Consider the following 18,953-nt stretch of genomic DNA (forward strand, 5'->3'; position numbering starts at 1 on the left):
CTGAACCTAACCAGGGTGTTTGCCCTCAAATTAGTCTGTCAGTCAATTAGTCTCCAGAGGTTTTTTTTTTCTTTCCCTTTTCCCAGAAATCTGAGATTCACAACTTAACATTTAGAGTGAATGTCCAGGATACAATCCAAAATTAGCATGGAAGCAATTCTCAAGGAAAAAAAAAACTAGTGGATGGTAACCCTGAGATGACCTACTGGTAATTGTCAAAAACAAACCAGTTGCTGAAGAATCCAGTTTGACCCATAGTAATGCTCTGTGTGCCAGGCAAAGCTGCACACTTGATCTTTTAAGGCTAGGTCCTTTGGGAAAGGGAGGGGAACCTCTGGGTTTGAAACTCTGACACTTTGGATTGTAGTTAGCACCTGTTTGTGCCACTCAAGGATTCCTTCAATTGTAAAAGATAATTAGAATCACTCCCATTCTCAGTCAAAACAAACACACTTGAGCGGAAAAGGAACCAAGTGAAATGTTAGAGTTGAAAGTATAGTACTTGAGAGATGGAAAACATAGGATGGATCATTGGAGTGTACATGACAGAAGAAATGTTCACTCAACTTGAAATTAGATCAGTAGAAAGTATCCAATTTAAAGAACAGGAGAAAAAAATTTTAAGAAGAATTAAGTTGCAGGGACCCATATGGGACCATATCAAAGGATCATATTGAAATCTGCAGAGAAGAAATGGAGACCAAAATAGATACAGAAAATATTTGAGGGACTGAAAAGTTTCGGGGTTTATGGAAGACAAATTTAAAGATTTAAGAAGGCTAACATAAGTCTAAGTAAGATTAAAATTGTGTTCCAGCACATGATTATCAAACTACTGTAAAACTAACAAAAATTCTTGAAAGCATTCAGAGAAGGAAGCGTGTATCACATATAGGGTGACAACGACAGTGGTCTCTTACTAGAACCCTTGGACGCCAAGAGACTCTAAATGATTGATATCTTTAAAGGGCATTGTCAATCCAAATCCATTGTACGCTCATAGGAACGATGGTGAACGAATATACTTGAGCCTCGGATAATTCTATTTAAATAGAGAAGTTACAGTTTTACATGTATAAGCTTTATGTATCACAATCCAGAGGAAGAATTAAAAGTTTATATACTTTTAGTATTGTTGCACACATACATTTGAATAAAAATGTTTGTCAATATGAATTATAGTTGATTCCAGAGAGCTAGTTCAAATGTTTCGCCCACACACACACCTCCCCCCCTGCCCCCCAATTTTTGTTGTTGCTGTTGTTAACTTTAAATACATCTCAGGGCTTGATCACCGATATTTTCTATTAGGAAAACCGAAAGCGTCACGGTTCTAGTCGCAGTGTGGTGGATATGGATTTAGATGATACAGATGATGGTGATGATAATGCCCCCTTGTTTTACCAACCTGGAAAAAGAGGATTTTATACCCCAAGGCCTGGCAAAAACACAGAAGCAAGGTTGAATTGTTTCAGAAACATTGGCAGGTAAAATCGTTATCTTTATTTAAATTTTTAAAAATTCTATTTCTGAAACTTTATACAAGATCTTAGCTTGTAAAATGTGTGTTTGCTCTATTTCATACTGGAAAGTTTAGTCAAAAAATAATGTGCATTTTGTGTGTGTGGTGGAGTATATGTGGTCTAGAATGATTTTTAAATTTAACTCTTATTTACTTGTTTTTATTTTTAGAATTCTTGGACTTTGTCTGTTACAGAATGAACTTTGTCCTATCACATTGAATAGACATGTAATTAAAGTGTTGCTTGGTAGAAAAGTAAGTGATTTTGATGAACCTGATTGCTTTTACAATTACTAAAACATTCTTTTATAAAATAATCATGCTAGCAAACCTCATGCCTTTCACATAATAGTACATTTTAAAGCATTATAGTCATTATGAATTATTTTTACACATTTAGTGACACAAGAAGTCTCCATATATGGGGAGATGACTTAGAGTGGGTCATAGAAATGAGTTGAGTCTGAAAGACCTGGATCCTGTGGCGGACAAGTCCTCTGACAGCTCTGGCTTTCCCCAGCTAGGAAACGGTCAAGGACCAGCCATTGCCTGGCTTCAGTACACTTTACCCAGTGCTATTAGTTGTAGCAGGTCGTAGTCGGGGTCAACACAGTACTGTTTTGAGAAGCGTCTTCCCAGCTTCAAAAATAAATGTATGATGTAAGTGGGGTACAAAAGAATGTAAGAATATACCTCACAGCATGTTTGATATTTATCGCTGGATGCTAGACTTACCTGTTACTTCCTTTATGTGGTTTGATATCTAAACATCCTGCACAGTCTTTAAGAGTTTGGGGTAGGGGGCTTCATGCTTCGCAATTAAATCTGTACCACTAAATAAGCAGTGTTGGATTTAAAACAAGATCGCTAGTACTTCTAAACTTTTAAAAGGGGAATTACTTGACAAAAATGGAATATTATGCTCTAGAGAGAAGCACATCACAAGGCTACTATGCATTAGTATTGTTATAGCTAATAATTTTTGGTAGTCAAACCCACCAATGAACATGGTTTTTATTAAGTGTATCATCATGGTATATGAAAATAAAGATAGCTGGATAGATAGGAAATTTTTTTACACTGAGTTAAATGTTTAACTCTTTCGTGCTGCATTCTTATGTCACGGTGCTATCACAAAGAAATATAGAGTGTTCCAGCCAAAATGTTCCTGTGCAACAAATAATTGGACTCAAATCGCAGCAATATATAACCATTGATATGTTAACTTGTCCATAAAGTTTAAATGAAAAGACATTGGAATCACATGGATCCAGGTTTAAACCAGTGACAAAACCTTGGAAAATCTCATCCAGTTCTTTTGTCTTTCAATTCCACGATCTGGAATGAAAATAATCTACATTTAAAGATTACTTTTGAGAGCAAATATGATGTGTTTAGTCATAGCAAATTGCTCAACATGTTGTTCAATGAATGCTGTTGGATTTTGTAAATCTTTTATTTTTGATTTTTTTAAAAAGTGACTGTACTGTTGGCTTTCTATATGTGTGTGTATATATATATATATATTGAAGCATGTTTATAACTATATACACCTATTTCTCACTTATTCACATGATTAGGCTTCAAAAACCAGGTCATTATGTGAAAATTGGCAATGTGCCTAAATGGAGAATCATTACATACTATCATTATATAGCTGCCAAATGACATCTTTTACATAACAAACTAGTGAGAGAACCACGGCCTGCCGAGTTGACAGAATAACCAGTGTTGCTCTCATCTTCACCTCGGTGTTCACTATTTCCAGACATACATTGTGATGTACAAAATAGTTGGATAATAGATTTTTTTTTTTACTACTTTCTGTGAAATGTCAGATGATAAGTGAGGAACTAGGTGTATATGTAATATATATAAATATAAAATTTCTCAGTACGTTGAATAGAAAATATATTTTCAGAACCAAAGGTGTATTAAATTTTATCACTGCAAAGCATTTATTAATAGATATTTTTAGGCGAAATTTTAAAAAGTCATTTTCAAATTAGACAAAATTTTTGATCATTTAATTTATTTTCAGTTTCCGTGATGATGATGTTTCTTTCATAATTGAGTTTTAAATGATTGCTTTCTCAGGTCAATTGGCACGACTTTGCTTTTTTTGACCCTGTAATGTATGAGAGTTTGCGGCAACTTATCCTCGCTTCTCAGAGTTCAGATGCTGATGCTGTTTTCTCGGCAATGGATTTGGCATTTGCAATAGATCTGTGTAAAGAAGAGGGTGGAGGACAGGTAAAGCAAATAATCAATTTTTGTCCCAAGAATTTTGGTTAGTTCATTATGCTTGCCTTATATTAAAAAAGTTTAGATACTGGGAACCAAGAAACAGGGCTAGAAACAGACACACCCACAGTGGGAGACAAGTAGAATGCAAGACGGGCAAAGTGTAGAGAAAGATGAGCCAGTGAGATAGGTAGAATGGCTTTTTGTTCTTAATCTAGAGCTGAAATGTTTGCATCTACTAGATAATTTGTTGAAATTGAATTGTCCTTAACATTTAAAATTTCAGGAAATAAATTGTATGAACTGTCAACTTGCTATTGTTTTAACAGAATTATTTAAAAATGGCATTATTATTTGTACAGGTTGAACTCATTCCCAATGGTGTGAATATGCCAGTCACTCCCCAGAATGTCTATGAATATGTGCGGAAATATGCAGAGCACCGAATGTTGGTAGTTGCAGAGCAGCCATTGCATGTAAGTGTCTTCTAGCAAGTGTTACTTATTGGAAGTGGCCATTTATGGTAAACTAGAGCAGAGTATATTTATTTGAAACTGAATAAATTACTATGTAAATTACATCTGAATTAGGGAATCCAGAACAAGGACATACTTATTTTTGGATAAAACTAATTAGAAAAAAACTCTGTAGTCATCAGAAAGTAGCTATGATGCATAAAAATTTGGGAGGGATATATTTATGACATTGAAACACCTGTGGAGGCCCTGTGGCGACCTGCATTGTTGGTGGCTCCCACTAGAACGTCTCAGAGGTAGTTGTGCTTACAAGGAAAACAAAACAAACAATTCGGTGGAACAGGCTCCCAAAGTTTTCCCTCGAGGGATCTATGGGGTGTTCTTGCTCCAGCCATGGAACGCGGCAACACAAGTTCATGCTTAGAGAAGTCCACTAAGTGTCAGAGCCCAGGGTTTTTACTGGAGGGTCATCACATAAGCCCTCTGTTTATAACAGCCAGCTATGATTACCGAAATTTCTGATCCTCAAGAGGAAAAGGCGATGTTCATCACTGATACGGGGACTCCATACTGCAAGGTTTATTTGCCCCAGGTGTTCAAATAAACCCTGCAAAACAGATGCTAGCAGAAGATCACCTACCATCTTTCTCTTCTTAAGACCACTATTAGTACTGCTGCGTTAACTCTTTTCCCCTTCTTGGATAATATTTATATAGACGTAGGAATGAAGTGTCAAATATCCCAGATTCCTGGAACACATGGCGCAGGCTCTGGGAAGGCTCCATCACCTGCCAGTTTTATAATGTTAACAGATTGATTTCTTTGTATGGGTTTCTTCCTTGTAAAGTGGAGATAAGATTAAATTAATTGATACGTGTAAAGTGCTGAGAACCATTCTGGGTATATGGTAAGTTTCTAGATTCTGAGTTTGTGTTGCCGGAGAAAGTTTACTGTTGCCATATCTTTCCTAAGATCAGTGGTTCTCAACCTGTGGGTCTCAACCCCTTTGGGGGTCGAACGACCTTTTTCACAGGGGTTGCCCGATTCATAGTAGCAGCAAAATTACAGTTATCAAGTAACAACGAAAATAATTTTATGGTTGGGGGCTTACCACAACATGAGGAACTGTATTAAATAAAGGGGCACAACATTAGGAAGGTTGAGAACCATTGCCTAAGATGCTGATAGGTAGTGGGTTTGATAAATTGCCACTATTCTTATTTGACTATTTGTAATACAATTTTTAGTTATTTCACTGAATTACTGGTATATTACAACAGTTAACTTTGGACCCTGTAGCCAATATCCTATTCCCTTCTGCCTTTCTTCTCTCTTCAATCTGTTCATAAGAAATTATTAATGTATGGGCTAAAAAGAGGGTTTTTTCCTTCCTCCTTTAAAGGGGGGTTTAAAATGATAACTTTAAAGGGGGGAGGTTAAAATGAGAACTAGTAAACTTAGAGAAAGCTGCTAAAATGAGATATTGGGCTTTCACAATGTTAGTAGATGCTGAGTAGAAAATAAAGAGCCAATAATAACAACAGGGATTTCTTTTTATACTCGGTAGGCAATGAGAAAGGGTCTGTTGGATGTGCTTCCAAAAAACTCATTAGAAGATCTGACAGCCGAAGATTTTAGGCTTTTGGTAAATGGCTGTGGTGAAGTTAATGTGCAAATGCTGATCAGTTTCACCTCTTTCAATGATGAATCAGGTATGTGCTTAATAATAAGAAACAGCGAGGTTTGGTCAGTGAGCACCTTTTTCTAAGTTTCTGATGCTAAGGTATATTCACATTTCTTGGAGATGTAGTATTACTTGGGCTTTTTTTCCCCTTAATAGTTCTTTGAGTCAGGCATTTCATTTTTTTTTTTTTTAAGTTATAATTTTTTAGTCGATGGCTTAGCATTACATTTTTATTTTATTTTTTTCCTTAAATGTTCTACCTTTAGAAGCATAGGTTTTTTAGTAGAAGTACAAATATAAGTGCTTTGAGATAGGCAACGTAAAGATATGTAAAGAAGAATTTAATGAGGGGACTTAAATAGTTCATGGGAAAATGGAATTAAGAGACAATAGAACTTCCCCACAAACTTTCTGAAGTCCACTCATCTAGGAAGTAGGAAACTATAATCCATGTGAGAGTTCTGGTGTTTACCAATTTATGTCCCTTAAACACTAATTTTAAAGCTTGCATGTTGGTGGCTTTGCAGAGCTAAACCTCACCCACTTATAAATACACACTACTGGCAAACAGATGTGAATCTTTAGGGACTAAAGAGAGAGACGTGGTGATAATCCTCTACCTTCTGGACTTTAATTGCTGTACCTCTGTATTTGAAAGTGTTGGAGATTAAGAATAGAGTATGTTGGAAGCTCCGTGCAACTTAGGAAAATAATCCTACCTGTAGTCCAAGATGATTGTTGCACACGTAAAGATAACGCCTCTTCATCATTTTCCCTATTTCGCAAGTAACTTCAGCTAAATGATAGCAGTTAAACTTAGATAAAATTTCAGGTGTTCCCTTCATTATGGGCAATGTGTACTGGTGGTTGTCTAATGCCGTATATAATCGAGTATAAGGCGACCCGAGTACAAGCCAAGGCACCTAATTGTACCTCAAAAACTGCATTTAAAATGTGCTGAAAACTCGACATACACAAGTAGATACGGTAGTTTGGGGGCTAATTTTTAAAAATTCCCTTTAACACTTGAAATAAGAACTTCTGAATAAACCAAAAACTCAAGAGCGGGACAAGTATTTAAAGAAAGTGCTTAAGAGATTGCTACCTCAGGTATGACCCTCAGACCAGTTGCATTGGTATTTTCTGGGAACTTTGTAGAAACAAACTCTCTGATCCTGCCCCTGATTTTTGCAAATAAATTTAGAGGATCTGCATTTCAGAGAGATTCCCAACTAGGAATAGAAAGAAAGTTCGTTAAAATTTGAGAAGCACTGGCTTAATGATGTGAAAAGAAGAATCATGATTCATGGAAGGGATTAAACTGGTATAAATTTTGAGGCTAGTGATTCATTTTTCTCATTTTGTTCACCTTGAGTCCAGATTCAGTAATGAGTTATAACGGTTTTGCATTATGCCAAACAGACCAAATTTCCAGTATTAGAAATTAGAACCCCCCAACCCAAATATTTTAACTTTGTATCTGTGGTTTTCATAAGACACTACGCAGCTAATATTATAGTATGTTAACAATAGCTATAATTTAGATGAGAAGACTTTTAAAAGTTGGTGGGAAAATTCCTTTATCTTTTTATTTCATTTCCCTATGAATTTTTTGAAGCCTTGTATTCTGAAAATAAAATGGCTGGGGTGAGGAGGGAGGGGGGGAGGGGGAAATGAGCTGATAACCAAGGGCTTAAGAATGAAGAGGGCAATGAGTGTACAAATGTGCTTTACACAGCTGATGTATCTACGGATTGTGATAAGAGTTGTATGAGCCCCCAACAAAATGATAAGCAAAGAAAGCAAGCCGCTAACAGAACATTGGGTTTCTTCCTCAGGAGAAAATGCCGAGAAGCTCTTGCAGTTCAAGCGCTGGTTCTGGTCCATAGTCGAGAAGATGAGCATGGCAGAACGACAAGACCTTGTAAGTCCAAAGTTTCACAAAATGTGTCAAATCCAACGTTTTTGAACTGTTGGCTTGGTTTCTAGGTCTGTAATGGTTATTTAAGCTTTAAGACTAGGGAGTTTTTATTTTTCCAGGGTTTACGGAATAACCTCTGCTTCTGAGCAGAGGGGAAACATCACATCGTAGCTCCCCATGTGCTGTCCTTAGTCCAGAAAGATCATATGCATTTGTTGCTGAGACTACTTTCCCTGTAGCATTCACTTTTGCTAATCCTTGTTCACTGTCATAGTCTTTTGACAAGTGGCAAGGCTACATATTTCTTAGTATACCTCTGTTGGTATAGATGTACAAGGTACTAGGAAGAGGATCACTTAATTATAATGGGACTATCAAATCCATAATCTTATTCTTAGCACAGACCCCTAGCCAATTATGGTCATTAATTAGGTAACAAATTAATGAGAAGTCAATGGAATTTATTTCCAGACTCAGTTTTGCCCATAACCAACTCAGCTTACCCATTAACCTTGAAAGGGCAGGCTTTGTTAGCCTTTCTTGGAAATATGAGGGGAAATCTGTAGCCACAGAGATCCTAGTTTCTTATCATAATTCTGCATGGCTCTCTGGGACATTTCCCTCAGTTGTCAGTTATCTGAACCATGACCACTCATGAGTGATTAGAAGTGTAGGATCCCTGGTAGGGCTTAATCAAGGGCAGTGTAACCAAGAGGAATAACTGAAAGCTGAACATGATAGTGGGACAAGAGGAAAGTAAAAGGAAATAAAGGAAAAAGCTAGGAGGCAAAGGGCATTTATAGAGGTCTAAATATAGGCTTGTACATCTATAAATATATTCATATATATAAACAATAGGGAAAGATCTATGTATATATATTTATATGTTAACTATTAAGGTAGCAGGCAGACATTGGGTCTCTACTCAAGTACTCCCTCAACACAAGAACACTTTATTGTGATGCTCACCTTCCCGACACGAGTGCTGGAGACAAAATGGATGCATAGCAAATGTGGTGAAGAAAACTGATGGCTGTCCAGCTATCAAAAGATACAGCATCTGGAGTCTTAAAGTTCCCATGGAAGAAGCACACCAACCTGTGTGCTCATGAGGTGCGGATGGGATCAGGTACCTGGCATCCAAGACTTAGAACAAAAAAATCATATCAATGTGAATGAGGGGGAGTGCGGAGTAGAGACTCAATGCCCATCTGTAAGCAACTGGACATCTCCTTACAGAAAGGTGTCACAAGGAAGAGACGAGCCAGTCAGGGTGCAGTATAGCAATGATGAAAATAGAACTTTCCTCTAGTTCTTGAATGCTTCCCCCCCCCCCCCCTTTCCAAATTATGTACCTGGGTACAGATCAGAACTGGAAACACAGGGAATCCAGGACAGATAAACCCCTCAGGACCAATAATGAGAGTAGCCATACCAGGAGGGGAAGGTGAGGGGAGAATGGGGAAACAGATCACAGTGATCTACATATAACCACCTCCCTGGGGACAGACAACAGAAAAGTGGGTGAAGGAAGACATTGGTCAGTGTAAAACATGAAAAAAACAATACTGCATATATTTGTATATAAGCCGAGTTTTCCAACACATTTTTTATGTTGTTTCTGTGGTAAAATTATGTGCCTCTGATATTTGGATTGGCTTATACTTGAGTATATCCAGTAATTTTTAAATTATCAAGGGTTCCGGAGGGGAGGGAGGGTGGGGAAAGGAAGGGGGGGAAATGAGCTGATTCCAAGGGCTCAAGTAGAAAGAAAATGTTTTGAAAATGATGGCAACAAATATGCTTGACACGATGCATGCATGGATTGTGATAAGAGCTGTACAAGCCCCCACTAAAATTATTTATTTTTTTTTAAAGTGTTACAGATCATCTCTCTCATTCTACCAGAGAGAGGGAACGTGGGTACTTGTACAGCAAGCTCAGAACCTCCACATCACCAATTCTGTTGCAGTTGAGTTGACTGTAGTTTTTAGGACTCCTGTAGGACAGAGTAGAACAGTCCCATAGAGTTTCCAAGGCCCTCATCTTTACAGAAGCAGACTGTCAACCTTTCCCTCTGGGAGTGGAATGGCTGGCCGGTGGGTGCAACCTGCTACGCTTTCGATTAGCTGCAGAACGCTTAACCACTGCCCAACCAGGGCTGCTTTTGTAGACACTTGTTAACTTTCAGTTTGGTTAATAGTTTGCTTAGAAGACAGAGGGGGATTCCCTGTTTTCGGCACTTTTAAAACTTTACATGAATCCCAGAGACCCTTCAGATATTTCCCATAATGGTAAGAGGACAGGCTGTGGCCAGTTGTCCGAGCTGCCACCTGACTATGTTCTCAGCTTAGGCATCCTGGTCATTTCTACTTACGTTGTTCCCCAAGTAGATGATCGACATTGGGTCCACATTTTACTTTCCCAGTCTTCAAAAGCCCAGTCGTCATCATCTCTTTTTCCCTAACACTTGGCAATGTAGGTAGGTAATTGTATGATCATTTCATATCCTTGTTGCTTTCAGAAACTTATCAGCTACTTAAACTCTCTGGTCTATTTATTTTTACTCTTCTTATGGCTTAAGCAGTTTATGCAGAAGCGGTTTTCCCTCTTACTGCTTTTTTCCTGGTGTGTCTGAGAAAAGAAGCTGAAGAATAGAATAGGTCTCTCAAACGATTGTCCCATGAATTATTAGTCTTGCAAGTTAAAGGGTTTCCAGGCGTTTGGGGGAAGGACGACATAGTGCATGTTCCTTTTTGCGAATAGCAGGACCCTTTATATTTACTTTTATGTAAAGGTATGGAATTGCTGTCTGATCTACGGTCAGACGACAGTCAACAACTTTAGTTTTATATTCTCAGATATGTTATCAGAAGAGCAATCATCTGTCTTTTAAATTCTGTAGATATTCCCCAAACTCTTACATGAGTTATTCTGTTATCACCATGTAGTACTGTAATACTGGTTTATGAAAACATAACATCTATTATTGAACTCTAGGGCTGTGTCTTTTGAAGGCCTACTCCAAAGCCATACAGGCTCTGGGAAACAAAGTAACCTTTCTACATACCTAACGCGTTTTTTTCCTCATCTGAAAAGACACTTAAATTCTAGTTCAAAATAACCCACTCATCCATTGTAGCATTTAACATAAGAATGGAACTCTGGGTATAAACTATCAGAATTACGAGTTGAATAATAATGTGTTAGAAGCTGAATTAAAACTGTTATTATATTCCTGTTTAGGTTTACTTTTGGACATCCAGCCCATCCTTGCCAGCCAGTGAAGAAGGATTTCAGCCTATGCCCTCAATCACAATAAGGCCACCAGACGACCAACATCTTCCTACTGCAAACACTTGCATTTCTCGCCTCTATGTCCCCCTCTATTCCTCTAAACAGATTCTCAAACAGAAATTGCTACTCGCCATTAAGACCAAGAATTTTGGTTTTGTGTAGAGTATAAAAGTGTGTATTGCTGTGTAATATTACTAGCTAATTTTGTAGATTTTTTCCATTTGTCTATAAAAGTTTATGAAAGTTAATGCTGTCATACCCCCTGGTGGTAACTTAAAAATTGAATGCAAACATTCCTTCCTTAGTTTGTAACTTCTTAAAGGCCTCAGGAGCACTAGCAACCTTTGACTACAATGGTTTGCTAGCCCACAACTTCTGGGTCTGACCCCAGCCAAAGATGACAGCAGAATAACCTAATTTACACTGTGATTTATCTTTTTGCTGAGGGAAAAATGTAAAATGTTCTGAAAATTCACTGCTGCCTTTGTGGAAAGTGTTTCAGCAAAGGTCCTTGTATAGAGGGAATAGGGAATTTCAAAATAAAAAATTAAGTATGTTCTGTGTTTTCATTTTAACTTTTTTATAGTGTTTAATTTGTGGTTGGCTGCAATTGTGTATCATGTATATGGAACTTGTAAAAAGTTCTTGACATTCAGAACTTAGAGATGAATTCACTTCGATCTTTAAAAACCACTTTTGTTGCGGTTTATCTTGGCTGCATTGAGCTCTAGGATATTAGAAGATATCACTAATATTTTGCATGAATCTGTTCATTAGTGTGAGGGCACCTTTTTCTGTACATATGATTGGGCCAATGCAGAAGACTTTATCACAATCAATCCCCCTCTTTTTGTATCCCTATTTCAACAGCAGTCAGTCAGGTTACTGCACTTCAGTTCTAACTAGACATTTGTACTAAGGTATTTCAGTTATGTAACTCAGCCTGGGCACTTTCTGATAACTGTAAAATGTTTTATAAGACCATGGTTATTGAAGATACATTTTGGAAAATTTTAAATGTTCGTGAGCAGCTTAACTACTTTTGTATCTAACCTTTTTTAAGTATCTTGTTACATTTACTTTTTTAAATAAATTACAGAAGAAATGTCAAGTAATATTGAAGAAACAATAGTTTTTATTTATGTAGTTGTACATTTTTAAACTGATGGCACTACACCAGACACTGTTAGGTGCAGTTTTTTTGTGTTTTTTTTTAATTTAAAGAACCACACATTCATGTACACATGGACTGTGAGAAACAGTTCACATTTTACAGTTAGCAGAGAATCCTGAATGGCACTGGCCGGGCCACTTTTTCCTTTTACAAATGGGGGAAATGAAGTGTGATGCCTTATTTGCTTGGCATAGGAAGTTAAGTCATTCATTTGCACTTAGTAAGATTACTAAGTGAAGGTTTCTTTTTGCTGACCCATTGTGTACTCTAGGGCCAGGACTGCTTGCTCAATGCCTTTGGGTTTAGTTGCTTATTTAATGGCATAATAAGGAACACTTTTTTGTCCATAAGTCTTCCACAAAGTGACCTAGTCATTTTACATATTGAAAATAAAGAGAGCAATTCTCTGGAATCTCCTCCTTCTCAGCTCCTTGATAGGACTCCTGGCTTTCCAGCTGAATTTCATGTTCCAAGGCACTATGTTTTTCCTACATAACATTCCTCATGAGACTGAACCATATGATCTTCTCCAGCCCTGCTGGTAATATAAATACTTAAGCGTCAAAATGATAGTAGTGAAATGCATTGTATTTCGGAAAAAAACGATACAACACACTGTTATAAAATTTTTGTAAAATAACCAAAAGGAAGACATTGGGTCTTTTATGTCTAAATGCTATTTCTGGGTAAATGAGAAATAGTAATTAGGTTAAGAGCTGATTAGCATCAATGTGTTTGAAAGGTAAAATTTATCACTTTAACCTCTGTATGCACATGATAGGATTGCTAAAATATTTAATGAGAACAAATTAGAACTAGGACATTTGAAACCCTAATTGTTAACTTATTTTAATAGCTATTGAGAGAATGAAAATATTTAAAACAATGCACAATGTCTTAAGTCTTCCTAAATCAAGATTTTGGTTAAAATGCTTTTAGGAATATTGAAAACAAAGTGAGGTGTTTTTTTGTTTTTTTTAATTTTTACGTGAAGCATAAAACAGTTATAAATGTAAAATAAAGTCATGTAAAATAAAGTTCTCTTTTGGTCTTGTTCAGTGATTAAATTGAATAGAATTGAAAAGAAATTTTGGAAGAGAAGACCAAGAATGAACTTTACTGAGGGTTTTTAAAATTTTGCCACCTCATTTTCCTAAGTCATCTGAATATTGACCATCAATTTAATGGCTTACTGGTTGGTTATTTTAGGTATGACCTTCACTATTTTGAAATTTTCCCAAACCACTCTCTTTAAATATTACTCTCCTAAAGATGCGAAATTGTTTTTGTGTGCTTTGAAGGTAGTCAGCAATTTCTAGATCCAAACTCAAATTCAGATTACTTAAGGCAGTGATTAAGTTTCTGTATGCTGAAGATTGACTTGTGTAGCTTATTGATACTGCCTTGCTCTGTCCCCCTGCCCCCTCTTCTGTATCAGTAAATCTTAGGTGGTGGTCTGAGTCTCAATTCTTAAGGGAGTATCCCAGGCGAATCTGAAACAGTACCTTAGGAGTTTCCCTCTGTTATAAACTGCTTAGTACCGAATCTTGCCTACTGAAAACCTACGAAGGAGTGCATCTGTTGACTGTCATCTAGTCTTGGATTAGCTGCTCCTGATTAGGGGTGCAGGCTGCAACTGCCTGGAAGACAAAGACTACCTGGGTAGCGACAAAAGTATTTCCAGCACTTAAATTAAACTGAGTGGGTATGAATGTTTTAAGTGCTTTCCTGTGTGCATTATGCTATTCTGTGAGAGGAGAACTGCTACTGACCTCACCCAGAAGCAGACAGAGAAGAGAACAGCTGCTCGGGGTTCTAGAGCTAGTAAACCATGAAGTGAGATTCATCTGGAGCCTGCATTAACCTGGCCTACGCTCCTTTGTGGAAAGGATGATTATACGCATGCCCAGTTGGCTTATTAATCAAAACTAAATATTCTTGGATGGATGCATTGTTTTTTAATCTCTGTAAAAACATTTCTGTGGTTTACTAACTTAATTATTTGAGCTCGATTCATACCCTGTAGGACAGTAGAATTGCCCCATTGGATTTCCAGAGGCAGAAAGTCACCTTTTTCTTGTTCACGACATTAGAAGTGGTAAGTGAAGAGCGAGGAAGCTAGCAAGCATTCAAGAAGCACAATAAGATAGTCATTTACTATAGCATCAGGTCTAAAAATCTGAATACTGCGAGCATTAAACGTAGTCGCCACATAAAAGACGATGTGCTATCCAGCAAAAAGTGAATCAGACCCAGAGGCCCTACAGAGCATCAGAAAGCGCCCAAGCTTAAAAATCCTTACAAAAACGCAGCCAAACCTGGGAAGTGGCTGATAGGTTTGAATCACCCACCTCAAAGCCAGCAGCCCAACACATGACCCACTGCACCAACACCAAAAGCTAACATTTCTGTTTAAAAGGATTTCATTTTGCTGAAACCATACATTCTGGAGGAAGGGATCCAGAGCTATTAAGGTTTGGGTTATCTAAAGAGCATCCGTAAAGTGAAAATAAAAAGCCTTGATCCAAGTAGACGTGTATTAATTTGTTAATTAAAGATAACTAATAGATATTATTGATTATAATGAAATAGTAAAAGCACTAAGAAAAAAAGCTGGTTGACTTGAATGTGAAGTTGGTGTTTTTTTTTAAAGTTTTTTCTCATGGATTTCTTACAGGCATCCTAAGATTGTAAAGCAAATATTTATTCCCATTTAAAATTTTTTAGTAGCAACATCTAGGGGCATTTAGCACAGGAGGCAGCAGCTGAAGTAGGAGAACCAGGATTTTAATGTAATTTTGCTTAACCATCCTGTCTGTACTTTCTAACCTGCTACTGTAAACCTCTGGAAGTTGAATGACAAGGACTTGGCAGCTACTGTCCTCCAACTGCTGTGACTTCACCCAGAAAGCTTCAGAGCTTTATTTCCGAGACTTCATTTCTAATTCCCACTAAGCCTGACAGATCCACGTTCTACGTGAATCTAGTGTGGTTAGTTATTGTTTAACATCTCCCCAAAGCCTGTAAGAGCAGAGGCCATCAGAAATTATCTTTGCTCACTTTTTAGAGCCCAGTGCTCAGAACAGTGTCAATTTATGAATTCATAAATGATCTGGAAACTTGAAATCATACTGTTCTGAACTTCCACACACAAATTGACTGTCAAGCCCTGAAGGCTCCTGGCATACCTTGGCTTATAGATGCATCCCAAAAATTACTGCCCTTATTGTAACGGCTGTTTCCCCTGTTTTAAATCCTCATATATGAAATGCTTAAGTCTTAATGTTTCACTCTGACCCAAAACTTGTCCTCAACATTTACTGAGTACAAGAAAATGGTCTCGTGTACTTTCTTCTGCATTTAGTTTAGACATGTCAACAACTTAATCCCAAGCAGTAAGGGGATAGGATTTTTTTAATATTTGAAACAATACGTACATGAAAACTGCTTTATTTCATGGTCTCGTGAAATGCTAAGTGTAGCTGTGAGGTTGCTAGAGCTAGATCAGATCGATTGCTGAGCCAGTCATTTCAGGACAATGTCACTAGACGTATGAAGTTGGGTATGTCACGGTCCCTGTGATTTCAACATGTCCAAAAACCGAACTCACTTCTGCTAAATCTATTTTATTCCTTTCATTGGTAGAAGGTGTTGCTGACTAGTTTGTTAATTACTAACATCCTAGAATCCTCCCTTTACTCATATCCTTAGACTCCATACACTAAGCCAACCAGGAATCCTGAACACATCCCATGCACTTAAAAAGCGAACTCCTTATCATACAGTCCTTATACTGACCCCATAGGATGGAGTAGAATGGTTCCTGTGGGCTCCCGGGCTGTAAGTCTCCCATGGAGCAGCTGGTGGTTTTGAAATGCTGACCTTGTGTTTAGGAGTTTAACTCAATCCACTATACCACCAGGACACCTCTCAAAGTAACAATGCTAATAAATGGGTGAGCTAGAATTCAAGTCTGCTGATCTGGCTTTGGATTTTTTTTTTTTTTAAGTACAAGTTTCTATATCTAGTAAGATACCAATTTTTAACATGATGCCTGAGTCAGAGTAGGAATATTTGATTGAATGAATGAATCCTAGTTTGCTATGGTAATTACCAAAAATCTAGATTCACTTTCTACATAGAAGTTATGTATCTATTACTTAAAATTCGTGCATGTTAAATTAACAGCACTTGCTTAGATGTCTGAGAAAAAGAAACTCCACCCTGAGGCCATTTCTGTAAAGAGCTTTGGGTTTTCAAAGCTTAAATATTTCTATCATATTTTACCAGACTTTAGAAAAATAGCTATGCACACAACAGGTGCAGGCTGTTTAAGGTGCAGCATTGTTGATAACGTGCCTTTTTTTGTTCTTTATCAGGGTCTCCTGATAACCTGTCCAAAGTACATTTGAGCCTTGCTATCTTTGCTTCTAAGGAGCATTCTGGTTGTACTTTGAAGATATATTTGCTTGCTTTTCTGGCAGACCATGGTATTTCAATATTCATCAACACCATCGTTTAAATGTATCAGTTCTTTTGTGGTCTTCCTTATTCATTGTCCAACTGCCTTATTTCTTGTCAAGGTGAAGTCCTTGTGATTTCAACTTAAGCAGGTATTTCCCCTGTTTTAGTGACTTTTGGATTGTTCCCGAGTAAAGGTTATTAGTACTTCAACCAAATGTCACCACTAATCGCTATCCTTTGCTTTATCACTTTAACTTTGAAAAAGAACTCATCTGACCTACTTTTCAGCTGAATAACCTTATTTACTCATAAAGTCCTCATTTGGAAACCCAAACCAACCTCATTGCTATGGAATCGATTATGACCCCATAGCAACCCTATCTAGGGGAAGAGACTTCTTCAACACGCTCCCCTGGAATAGCCAGTGGGTTCAAACTGGTGACCTTGTGGTTAGTCCAATGCTTAACCCACACCACCACCACCAGGGCTGCTTTCCATGTGTAATAGGGTCATTGCTATTCTACTTCAGAGTGATGTCCTGAAGATTAATGGAGTTAATTCACATTTTGTGTTTAGTACAGCGCCTGTCACCTTGTATAAACTCAATATTAGCTACCGTTAATGTTACGAAAAGCTTAGCTTGTTGAAAACAATTCCACAGAGCTTTCAAAATGTTTTCCTAAATTAAAAAAATTTCCCTCTCCACACCAACTACCCATTCACACATTTTACCTCAACCACTTCCTCTTTTCGGTTGCCTAAATGCAAACCAAGCCAGTCTCTTCCGCACTTTTTGTTTGTTTACGGTGGTTTTTTTTCTCACCGCTCTGGTCTTCGTCAATTCGTGCAACAGCGCCTTCTCTCCACCTTCTCCGGTGGGAGGTGCGACATACCAAGTCCCCGAGGCCCTGCAAAGGGCTGGGAATCCCCACCTGGAGAGGTGACTTGACATGTCAGGCACCTCTTCCACCAGGTGAGCAGGGTACAAAGTTGGCGTCCGGAGCCGAAGGCCACAGGCCCGGAAGTGAAGACTGATGGCCTCCGAGCAAGTTCAGCTGTGGACCGGGCGAGGCCTGCGAGAGTAGGCGGGTCCTGAGAGGACGGCCCCCCGAAGGGCGGAGCCGGACAGGTTGGAGTGGGCAGGCGCAGCCGGCTCAGGGGCGGGGCAAGGCCGGCCGGAGTAGGCGGTTCCTTGAAGCGGGGCAGGCGCAGTAGGCGGGGCCTAGCAGAGTAGACCGGTCTGGTTAAGTGGAGCGGGGCGAGGGGGGGTGCCTGAAATGGGCGGGTCCTTAAGGTGTTGGTGCCATCCAGTCGATTCTGGTAGCGACCCTATGTACAACGGAACAAACCGGTGCCCAGTCCTGCGCATGTTTTATGTTCGAGCCCACTGTTGCAGCCACAAGATGTCAGTCCATCTTGTTAAGGGTCTTCCTCTTTTTCGCTGACCTTCTACTTTGCCAAGTAAGTTGTCTTTCTCCAGGGACTGATCTCTCTTGATTACATGTCCAAAGTAGTGAGATGAAATCTTTCCATCCTTGCCTCTAAGCTGCATTCTGGATGTACGTCTTCCGAGACAGATTGTTTTATCTTTTGGCGGCCCGTGGTACATGGAATATCCTTCGCCAGCACCGTAAGTCAAGTGCATTAATTCTTCTTTGGTCATTCTTATTCAGTGTCCCACTTGCACATGCCTATGAGGCCAGGGACAATACCGTGGCTTGGGTCAGGCGCACCTCAGTCCTCAAAGTAACATCCTTGCTTTTCAACACTTTAGGAGGTCTTGTGCAGCAGATTTACCTAATGCAATGCGTCGTTTGGTCGCTTGACTTATTTCCATGAGCATTGACAGTGGATGCAATCCTTGAAGTGAGGCCGGTGAATTAGGGCGGGGCGGGGCCGGCTGGAGTAGGTGGGTCCCTGAGATGAGGTTTGCTCCTTGCCATTGGGCTGGGGCCGGGACGCAGGCTACGTTTTCCAATGGGCCGGCGGAAGGCGGTGCCGCTGCCATGAACGGGGCGTGGCCTAGGACGCGCGTGGGCGGGACCCGGGTTTCCGAAGCTGGGGGCGGGGCTGGCTTGCGGAAGGCTCAAATGTGCTGTGGTGCCCGGCGGTTGCGCGCGCTCGCTCGCTCGCTCGCTCGGTCGCTCGGCGTAGCAGTTGTAGCTCGGTCG

General features: G+C 38.9%; 1 protein-coding gene across 1 annotated transcript in view; it reads left to right on the forward strand.

Moving 5' to 3' along the window:
* UBR5 (ubiquitin protein ligase E3 component n-recognin 5) overlaps positions 1 to 11,719 on the forward strand; it is a 94,925-nt gene extending 83,206 nt beyond the window's left edge. Inside the window, exons 53-59 of the mRNA XM_045287206.1 lie at positions 1,312 to 1,487; positions 1,693 to 1,777; positions 3,620 to 3,775; positions 4,129 to 4,242; positions 5,810 to 5,954; positions 7,765 to 7,850; positions 11,094 to 11,719. Coding sequence (XP_045143141.1) covers positions 1,312 to 1,487; positions 1,693 to 1,777; positions 3,620 to 3,775; positions 4,129 to 4,242; positions 5,810 to 5,954; positions 7,765 to 7,850; positions 11,094 to 11,306 — 975 coding nt within the window. The 3' untranslated portion in view covers positions 11,307 to 11,719. The remainder of the gene's footprint in view (positions 1 to 1,311; positions 1,488 to 1,692; positions 1,778 to 3,619; positions 3,776 to 4,128; positions 4,243 to 5,809; positions 5,955 to 7,764; positions 7,851 to 11,093) is intronic.
* The last annotated feature ends 7,234 nt before the right edge of the window (positions 11,720 to 18,953 follow it).

This window comes from Echinops telfairi, unplaced genomic scaffold (genome assembly GCF_000313985.2).
Source record: "Echinops telfairi isolate 266 unplaced genomic scaffold, ASM31398v2 ScPeMD7_1;HRSCAF=3_0, whole genome shotgun sequence".
NCBI classification, from domain to species: domain Eukaryota; kingdom Metazoa; phylum Chordata; class Mammalia; order Afrosoricida; family Tenrecidae; genus Echinops; species Echinops telfairi.